Here is a 10,822-nt window from a genome sequence, read left to right on the forward strand (position 1 = left end):
ATCATTACTCCAGTCTTCAGTGTCACATAATCCTTCAGAAATCATTCTAATACGCTGATTTGCTGCTCAAGAAGCATTTCTTATTATTGTCAATGTTGCAAACAGCATATATTGTGCTTATTAATATATTGTGGAAACTGTGGTAATTTTTTTCAGGATTTTTTTATTGAAAAGACAGTCTAAAAGAACAGCATTTATTTGAAATAGAAATCTTCTGTAAAATTATAAATGTCTACTGTCAATTTAGATCAATTGAATACATTTTATTTTAATAAAGATATTTTAATTGTAAATATATTTTGTTATTTATATATATATATATATATATATATATATACATAGTCAAGCCTAAGTAAACTGTGACATATCATACCCAAAAAATCTTCATACAGTGGACTACCAGTAAAATTGATAAAAAATTTGGGACCATGTATGTAAAATAATTAAAATATATTTAGAGTTAAAATATTTTTACTTCACTAGTTTACTTACTTGCGTTGTATGCTTTTAGTATTTAGAAATGCTGAGGGGTTTATGTCCATATTATGTAATTTTAATTTAATAAAATGTAAAATTTTAATGTGTGTGTATATATATATATATTAGGGCTGTCAAAAAAAATTTGAATTTTGAATACTCGTCGAATAAATAAAAAAAATCCACATTCGAATGCAAAAACGTTGCATTCGGATTTAAGGTCTGCGTCAGCCGTCATGCAGCCTTATCAGTGGCGCACGAGATGCGATGACGATGTATGTGTCATTGATTGCATTTGAATGCTTTTGTTAGCCTATCCAGTTGAAGCCACTAGATGCGGCGCTGCTACGTTGTTCATTCATATATTGCGTAAAACGAGAGCATCAGTGTGGAGAAGATGTTGTTTACGTCAAAACTGAAACCAAGCCGTTCACACAGAACGCATATTTATCACATTTTCTAGAGGGACATCTATCAGCATTGCACTCACGTCTCGCAGAGAGCGGCATGTTTAGAAAGCCATGGAAAATTAATGCAAGTTCAACTTTTAAAAAACATGTCTAAAGACGTTATGGCAGTTTTTCCCCATCCCACTGTATCTCATGTTTTTAAATGAAGAAAGTAGCCTACTCTTTGTGATTGGTTTTCGGTCCTTTGTATTAAACTATACATACATGCATGATGCTGTTTTTTTTTTCTAATTGTTTAAGCAACTTTATTAATTATACATGGTTTATAAACATTATTTTAAACATTATGCACTTTTTTTCAAAGATAGCCGTGTTATTTTATTACGCTTTGAAGAAACGTGCATAATATTTTGCTCGATGCGCCCTCTTGTGGCCTCAGGAGAGAAGCCAAAAGCTTTTTTCCCCCTAACTGAAATTATGCCTTTTAAATTCGAATATAATTCGAATATGGCAGTTTTTCCCCATCCCACTGTATCTCATGTTTATAAATGAAGAAAGTAGCCTACTCTTTGTGATTGGTTTCGGTCCTTTGTATTAAACTATACATACATGCATGGTGCTGTTTTTTTTCTAATTGTTTAAGCAACTTTATTAATTATATATGGTTTATAAACATTACTTTAAACATTGTGCACTTTTTTTTCAAAGATAGTCGTGTTATTTTATTACGCTTTGAAGAAACGAACGTAATATTTTGCTCGATGCGCCCTCTTGTGGCCTCAGGAGAGAAGCCAAAAGCTTTTTTCCCCCTAACTGAAATTATGCCTTTTAAATTCGAATATAATTCGAATTTTTATATTATTTAAGTAGAAATTTGGAATTTAGTTTTTCAGTCATTTTGACAGCCCTAATATATATATATTACAATTTTAAATGTTATTAAAGGGGGTTTGATATGTCTGTGTGTCGTGCCACAGCAGGATTAAAGTCTCCTTTCTCAACGCCTCCAGTCCTCCGGCCCTAGTCTTATTTGTTTTATTTAAACCAAAGCTTCCAGCTTGGCCAGGAGTAGAGAATGATCTCTCCCTCTCTCTCTTTCTCTCTCTACACCTGCTAATATTTCAAAATCACTCCACCCAGTTTTCATGCCTGTTTTTGTCTGCTCTTGTTCATGCAAATGGTTTATGAAGGATAAGTGACAGGATGCATGCCCTTTTCTCCATCTTCAATGTTTGCACATGAAACGCTTGGCCGTAGATTTTCAGTTTTTTTGTATGGGGGTGAAAATATGCAACCGAGAGCCAAAGGGAAATGGAATCATTCCACATGAGGAATGCAGCATCGCATGCTGGCTGTTTCCTCTGGGCCATGGCCCCGCTGGTCCCTGAGCTGTCGTGAGGGTTTGCCGGAGCACGAGGTCTCGTTGCCCATGCGCTGCGACAAAGCACTGCATTGTTGACTATCTTTAAAGTATAGCATTCAGCACATCTGTGAGCCTCCGTTACAGTGCAAACACAAGCTTGCTATTAATGCATTTATCGCCAGGTAGCCATCGGTGGTCCCTGAAAACAATAACTAGCAGAGTCTGCTAACTCAGTGAAGATGTGGATTTGTTGTATATGTTCTCCAAAATCCCACTCCACATAGGAGTGTTAAACATCAAATGTGATTTTGTAGCTCTGCACTATTTCACTTTTGGTGAGGACAGACAAATTACTGAATTCTGGAAACTGGTGGCTGGAAACACTTTCTCAAATTTTAGCTTTTTATTCTATATATATTCTGAGAAAAAAGTCAAAAATGCGAGATATAAACTAACCTTTCTGAGGGAAAATAGTCACAATTATGAGATATAAACTCAGTATTCTCACTTGCTCCCAAGTTTGTCTCCTGATTCCGAGTTTATATCTCAATTCTGACTTTTTAGTGGAGTTTGAGAACTCAGAGTTTGTCTCACAATGTTTTTGTTCCTCCACAAAATAAAAAATAAAAAGGTAATTGCAATTTTTTTTTTTTAATCTTACAATTTTTACCTTTTTTTTTTCCTCTCACAATTGGGAGTTTATATCACAATTTTGACTTTTCTTCTCAGAATTGTGAGTTGACAAGTTAACGAGTGAATTGCAAGTCAGAATTGCAAGAAAAAAAGTCCAAATTGTGAGATAAAAAGGCTCAATTACTTTTTTATTTTTTTATCCTGTGGCAGAAAACAAGCTTCCATAATATGCACTGTAAAAAAAAATCTGTAGTTTTTACAAAAATAATTTTGGCAGCTGTGGATTCCAGAATAATTTTGTAAAAAATGCAGAAAAACTGTAAACACATTTACAGAACAAACTGTACATTTTACAATATTTTACTGTTAAAATTGCACTCATTTTTACAGTGTGTATAGATATTGTTGCTGTTTTATTTATAATTTTTTTCCATTTTAAAACATCATATATATGTGGGTCAAAGACATTAAGATGTCCGCATCAAAAGAAATTTACAAAGGTGATTTTATGTCCATAGAAAGCACATTAAATGTAAGTAAAGTGTCTACTTTTAAGGTTTCAAATAAGTTTTTGGAGAATAAAATGTCAAAATTTGGTTGAAATAATGTTACATTGTCAGTGTAACACAATATTTATGTAAAAATTCAAACAACATGCTTATTCTGACGTGTACATATTAAAATATATAAAAGAATAAGAGAGCATATTCAATTTGATTGTGTTTTAAATGAGTAAAAAATTCTTACTGACAAATGGGCAAAACCTATAGGATAGTGGCAAATTTAAAAAATGTAAAATTACAACTAATTAGTATTTGGGGTGAAAGTAGTTGGTCTTTTAATGTCATAAATTGATTTTTGTTGTAACTATGCCTATGGGGGCGGGGGGGACAACAACAATTTAAAGCATTATTACACTTATTGTTTTTATGCTTAAACTCTTTTTCGTCTTTGACCCATGTACATATACATATACACACACACACACACACATATATATATATATTTACTATCCAAAATCATTTAGTATAGAGTTTTCATGCAACAGTAAGGTTTAACCTGACATTTTTGATCTTTCTTTCAGTTGGACCCTCTTTCTGAAGACGTGCTACAACAGAGGCCGAACCCCAATGCTATTCACTCCATGGAGAAAGTTCTGGAAGTCCACAGTGAGTGCACGCAAAGTTTCACAGTTCATTCACAGAAGGCCTGATACATATTGTACACAACTGTTGCAGCAATTATTGTAGTGTAGTCTATTTTATATAAACTTACCCCTGAACAACCTGTAAAAATTGTGATTGGCTTCTTATATATCAATTATAAAGAGTTGTCTTCTTGAAGTAAACAGTTTCTCATGGGAATATTCTGCAGTATAGAGCAGACTTTATGCTGTTTAGTCATAACTCTGGCATGCATATGATGTCTTTGCATGCTACTTGACGTCTTACACCTGTAAATAAAGTGCTGTGTCAAGTTTAAGGCTGAGCTTTGTGCTTAGGTAAATACTGGCGCTCGCTGCAGAGATCTGCCTCGACTCTGGGCTACTCGCTGCTGGAGGCTCAGAGATGTGAAACTGAAGAGGCAGAGACGGTGACCGCCATGGCCTCCCTGTCTGTGGCCAACAACTAGAAAATAACAAAACCACATCAGAAATTCAGCAAAAACACCTAAATCAGTTTTAAACTTTTTAGACCTGTCTCAACATTTCCAAGCATGAATGAAAATAAAACAATTCATATAATATTTAGATTGACTTCCAGCATTTTGTTAAGGTTAAGCACCTCCTTTCATTGACAGTTTGCTCAAAAAATGACTGACAAATGAGTTTCAGACTGTATTATTCCTGGAAAGTGGCATATATTTGCTCATAGCAGGCCTCCTGAGTGTGTCTGTTTCTGTGACCCGTGAGTATTTATGATTGTGTGGGGGCTCTGTGATGGGACAGCAGTGTTCTAGAGGTGCAGGGCAGGTGATAAGCAGGCGAGACTCTCTGAATGTGCGGGGCAGACGTCCAGCAGCGTCAGGCTTCTGAGAGACACACTCTGCCAGAGTCCTAATTGAAAACACTCAGGCAGCATTGAGCACAGATGCTTGAGGTTTCTGGACCTTCCTCACACACTCACACTCTTACACACATGTGTATTCATGTGCCTAGCACAGGTTCAAATTCACATTATTTCCTGTTATTCCTATTAGGGGCCAAGTGTAGAAAGTGTGTTGACACTTATTATAAGTGTTGATTTTCCTAGTTTAATATTCTGTTTTCTGGCTGGGCGTTTGTCAGACTCATTTTGGAGGGTCTCAAACACTCTTGTGCCACCAGAACACAGTTCAAAATTTCATGAGCATTTTAGCTTATAACTTTCGAAACAAAATTCCTTTTTTTTTTTTTCACTCCTGACCCTGAATTCCGTTATTCTGGCGGTTTCAATTTCCTCCTGATTTCCTCCAAAATTCCCAAATAGAACATTCGAATTTTGTTTGACTCCGCCATGCACCATTTCCTTTTCCATGAATTTGCATACTGTTTTTACTACTCATACAAAACTGGTTCAGGTCATATTCAGACTAAGACACAAAAGCCATTAAATTGATTTTTAGCGTCTTACACCTTTCTCCAGAAAAACCTGTGAATTTGACACCAAACAGGAAGTGATGCATTAACTCTGAAATGAGTGTGTATAGTGACCCCAAACTTTGTACATATTGCCAAAGGAATACCATATACATCCAAGTACAGTGCCTAAATAAAGCCAAAATGGAAAATCTGCACTATTTAAATATAAATACATTAGCACCTCCTTACTGAAGGATGCCAAGTAAAGTCTTTTTTGTAAACACATTTTTTTATACATTTCTGTAATTGTTTTTATTTTTAACTAAAACTGTTAAAATGTTAGTTGAAATTAAGCTGAAATAAAATAAAATATAAATATTGGATGAAAACGTAAAATTTATATGAAATTTTAAAATGTATGTTGCCTTAGCAGCTAACTTACAAAAAAAATTTAACTAACATTAAAACTAAGAATATAAAAATAGAAGCTAATTCAAAATCTAAATAAATACTATAATAGTATATAAATAATATTAAAATACATGTACACAGGTGTTCCCAGAGGCAAGGAAACCTGGAAATATCTTGGAATTTTAAAATTGCGATTTCCAGGTCTAGGAAAAATATTCAAATAAATCAGATCTTAAATTCATGAACATTATATTGTGAATTAAAATTTATTGTACTTGTCAGGGTTATTATAGTTAACTAAAAATAAAACTAAATCCATAAAACAAAAAATTTTTCGTTAAATATTTAAAATATTTTGGAAAAAAAACTATAATACTATTGTAGGGCTGGGTAAAAAATATCGAAACGATATCGATTCTTAAATCCCAAGAAACGATTAGTCTAGCCTGTTTTCAGTTAATGGACGGAACATTGAAGGGCACTTCCCATCCAATAAATCGCAATAAGCATTGTGCGTTGGTACTTTTAATATGAAACAAAGTCTCTGATTTCAATTTATATCCATTGTATTGCAGTATTCAAACAATAAATGCCTAAACAATGTCACGTAATGTCACATTTACCTCAGAAACAAACATATTCGGTGACCATAAACTCATTAGTTTCGCCAGAAAAATTAATTGTAGAGAAGGGGCATTTAGCTAAATATACGCACCATATAATATTCATTATAATTTTTTTACTGTTCTTTAATGTTTTATTTATGTTTGAATAAATCCGTCCAAGTTTTTATGACAGCCACTATTTAAATGTGTATATTTCCAAAAAACTAACCGAAGTAATTGTAACCTAATTTTCTAACCTTCATTAAGTGCAATTTAAGCAGTTGTACAGCACAAATCAGTCAATTTTAACCTTCAGTATTATAGTAATGCAGTACCAACTGACTCTCATGTATATCTTACAGCATTAGTTGAGAGATTTTTTTTCCCTTGAGAAAATTTGGCATGTACTGTACCTGATATGTATCCAAAATTATCGAAATCAAATCGAGTTGCTAATCGAATCGAATTGCAAGCTTGTGAATGAGAATCGAATCGTGAAATTTGTGTCAAAACCCAGTCCTATACTCAAATACAAAAGATACAGATACAAAAATAACACTGGTACTTGTGCTTGGCTCAAAAATATTCAATTGCTGATTATATTCAAATTTATTAAATTTATTAAAATATCTGGAAAAGTAATGGAAATTCACAAGTGAAACGATGTGTTTTGCTCATGTGTGATGTATTGTTTGTGTATGTGTGTCGCCCTACAGAACAGAGGAGGAGCCTATGGAAGAGGAACCTCCATTGTAGAAGGTTCGATCGACTGCCTTGGTGACCCTCTCGGCTCAGAGCCTCTTCAAGGCCTCTGACGTCGCTCTACTCTCTCCATCCGTTTCATTTTTTGTCCCACGATGTGCGCTCTTTGAGCACGGGATCCGAAACGGCCTGAAGAAATCTCCATGACACCCAGAGTTCGACAAACGTCTCAGCCGTGTTAGTCTGTCTCTGTCTGTGGCAGAACGTCCGGGATTGTGCAACCTGGTCTGTCCGCAGGGACACTTAACTTTTGAGCAGGACATAGACTCACGTTTCATTGTTAGATGTGAGAGCTGGTGCTTTCGACATGAACTTTTTCATTATTTTCCAGAGCCACTATAAGACTGATTTCGGCTGTTACGGCCTACGTTTTTTTATTTGTCGACTCTCTCTGTTCGTTTGTCTGTCTTTCTTTTATTCTTGGAGAAAAAAGTGACTCATTCCATTCGCAATTCCAGTTACTGCTTCACGAGGGTGGACGATGTGATTGGAAGAGAGATTCTGGGAAGCCCAACAGAAAGTCAACAATGTGAGTTTGTGCCTTTTGCAAAAGAGTTTCCGTGATGGATCCAGAAGAACATTGCCTTAAACTAGTTAAAAGAGGGAAAACGTTTCGCCGTCTCGGTTTTTCTTGACACCCGACGGTCAAAGGCTGGCCTGAAGAATCGAGAAACCCTCAGCATGTTTACCAGGAGCTCCCTGCAGATATCTTCATGTTTCACACACATTATGACCTGTTTTATGTTCCTTCATTTTTATTGTGCTTGTGTTGGACGCTACATGACTTTAAGTGTCACTGACAAACGAACTTTAAGGTAGTTGCCAGCTATCCAAGGGCAAAACGTTCGATTGAATTCTCCAGCGCTTTAAAAGGCAAGCCAATGTAGCGACTCGTTTCAACTCTAATGACCAAATACGCGCCTTCTCCTCCGAAAAGTTGACCGGCATGCAGCTTTCCATCTGCCAAGTTAAGAATTCACCCGTCGTAGTTTAACAGCGCCGACAAGCATGAGTTTGCTGTGAGCATATAGGATAGGGCTGCGATGACCACGCGTCATACGATTTGTAGTTCGAGACAGACTTTCTATTTTTCCTTCTCTCCACATGTTGTACTTTTATATAGCTATGAATGTCTAGTATTTCGATTACTTTACAGTTAATCAAAGGGCACTAGTGTATCACTACTATTATTCTACTCAGCAGATGGTCAATTTTATTGACACCTTTGAAACAAGCGGAAAAGGGCTGGTTACCGATTTTAAATGTACCACTGAGCCTTCAGACGTGCCACCTGGTGAGATTTAGCGCTGGTTTCCTGCCGACAGGCCTGAGCGAGGAGGGTTATGGGCCTTTCGCTAGGGGCAGGTGCTACCGAACAAGTGCCCGTTGCATGACACAATCCAGGAAGTAGCGGGACCACCAGTTTCCACTCGGAAAACAATCAAAAAACGCCTCTGAGACGACTGTGATACTCAGACAATCTGCATGGGACATTGACGTAGTTTCGGAGCCACAGCGGTGCTTCGAAGCGGCACATAGAACTGTATATATATACGCAATTATGCATGCTGACAGTAGATTGTACATTGAACTTTTTGATTCTGGACTGATGAAGAGGCGATAATTTGTTTGACAACCCCTGACTCATGTTTAGCCTCTCGGCAACTACCTTTGGCATTCTTTTTCTGTGTGTCATGACTCATGTTCGATATGAGACGCATTAAGGCGGGAGATTTGACTCCCCATTGCCATTGTTCCTCGACTTCATTTTTATATATGGCTGTCACGTATGACTACTCCACTTTGGGTTCATGCCTGTTATTTTCTTGTCTGTTTTACTTGCCTTGTGAGCTCATTTGTCAAGTTTTTTTTGTTGTTGTACTTTTTGGATTATTTACTTGTTTATTTGTCAGTCTCTATGTAGTTGACCATGTGTTTTACATACTTACATCTTTAGTTTCTTGTTTTAGAGAGTAACACGCCTTTTTTAATTTGTTTTATTTAGGGTTTTTTTTGTATGCGGTGGGAGGGAGATGCTTTTACTTTGTATAATGATTCCGACAATTGTGTATTTACTACGTTCTGTTCATAGTAGATTTATATTACAAAGATCTATAGATATATTATATATTATTGCAGACTCTAATAAGAAAACTAGTATTGCAAAGTGATATATTTCAGTATGTGGTCTGGCTTCGGCCGTCGCTGGTTCCACTGAAGGCACTGTTTATTGGTTTCATGCATTCGCAGTAGATTTACTCTGGCACCGTAAACTCTTGATCAAATGGATCTTCGTGGTTTCAGGCTTCAGTTTGACAGAGTGCTCTCTAAACTCTAAAACATAAATATTATGGACTGACACTGTACATTTCCATTGGTTAAAAGTCCATTTGGATAGACCAACTAGAGTAGATGCTGACATCACAATGATCCTTCTGTGTGGTATATCCAAGATGGATTTCAGTTATTTTTGCGTATTTTTAAGGTTTGAATAACTTTAGCCTGTCAAGAACATTTCCAGGTCATATTTCACCCAGAAAAAGGACATAAGAAATTACATTTTGCTTTAAAAAAAACAACAACAACGAGGCCAACAAAACAAAACAGGCTCAACCAATGGTGTGAGTTTGGGGGCGTGGCTGTCTTTTTGTTCGACCAATAGCAGACAGTTTCCAAAATAAGTGTTAGAAATTAGGTGTAGAAATTACACACTTAAAAAAAAAAAAAAAAGATCATGTAGAAACAATTATCACTCAGAAATTGATAGTAAATGACACAAATAATTACAAAGAAACAACACATTGAATGAAATTTTTTGAAGTAGAAAAACTAAAATTGTTTTTCTTGTAAAACATGCTCTAATAATTTTTGTTTTATCTTCAAACGTTCATTTTTACGGTGCACTTCAGCTTTGAATGTGAAGTAATACAATTCTTTAAATTAAAAAAATTGTTATGCTCATGAGATTCTAATGAGAGTTAACAAAAACCTGATAAGTCCTGAAAATTTTGGGGGGGAAATGTGCATAATTATCATGAAAATAATTTCATAATGCAAGAAATCCCCCAAAAAAAGCTTCAGTTTCTTTATGCAAAATATAATTTCTTATTGACCTCCTTTTGATTTTGGGGTGAAATGCTACCTGGACATGATTTTGTGACAGTTAGTGTTTAATTTTGCGGTAATGATATCAGCAATCGTTCTCGGGTTTTTTTTCTGTTTTGTAAAATCTTGTTACTCCTATCAAGCATGATCTATTTTGGGCATTTTTGCAGTATCCATATCCAGACCAAGCCCATCAAATCTCATCTGAATTACTTTCAAGGATGAAGTGCGAAGGCTGACACTGATTTGAAAGTGTCCAGGAAATGTAAAGCGACATTCCCAAAGAGTCTCATAATAGTAATACTCAACCGGACCATCACTACAAACCACTCTGCAACAATACTAACGGCAGCCCATCAATACAGTCTTGTCAAAGGGACACTTCTATCTGTGTTCATCCAGATAGTCATTTTCTTTGCTCTTGTTTTGTAAAACTAAAACTGCATTCCATTAGTTTTTCCTTTTTTTTTTTTTTAACCTTTCTTGTCATTCCTGC

General features: G+C 35.6%; 1 protein-coding gene across 1 annotated transcript in view; it reads left to right on the forward strand.

Moving 5' to 3' along the window:
- Window positions 1-4,515, forward strand: part of LOC107754005 (histone deacetylase 4-like) — a 117,756-nt gene extending 113,241 nt beyond the window's left edge. Inside the window, exons 23-24 of the mRNA XM_016570306.1 lie at window positions 3,968-4,052; window positions 4,385-4,515. Of these exons, the coding sequence (XP_016425792.1) occupies window positions 3,968-4,052; window positions 4,385-4,515 (216 nt within the window). The remainder of the gene's footprint in view (window positions 1-3,967; window positions 4,053-4,384) is intronic.
- The last annotated feature ends 6,307 nt before the right edge of the window (window positions 4,516-10,822 follow it).

Source organism: Sinocyclocheilus rhinocerous, unplaced genomic scaffold, assembly GCF_001515625.1.
Source record: "Sinocyclocheilus rhinocerous isolate Xijiao unplaced genomic scaffold, SAMN03320098_v1.1 scaffold1554, whole genome shotgun sequence".
Classification (NCBI taxonomy): domain Eukaryota; kingdom Metazoa; phylum Chordata; class Actinopteri; order Cypriniformes; family Cyprinidae; genus Sinocyclocheilus; species Sinocyclocheilus rhinocerous.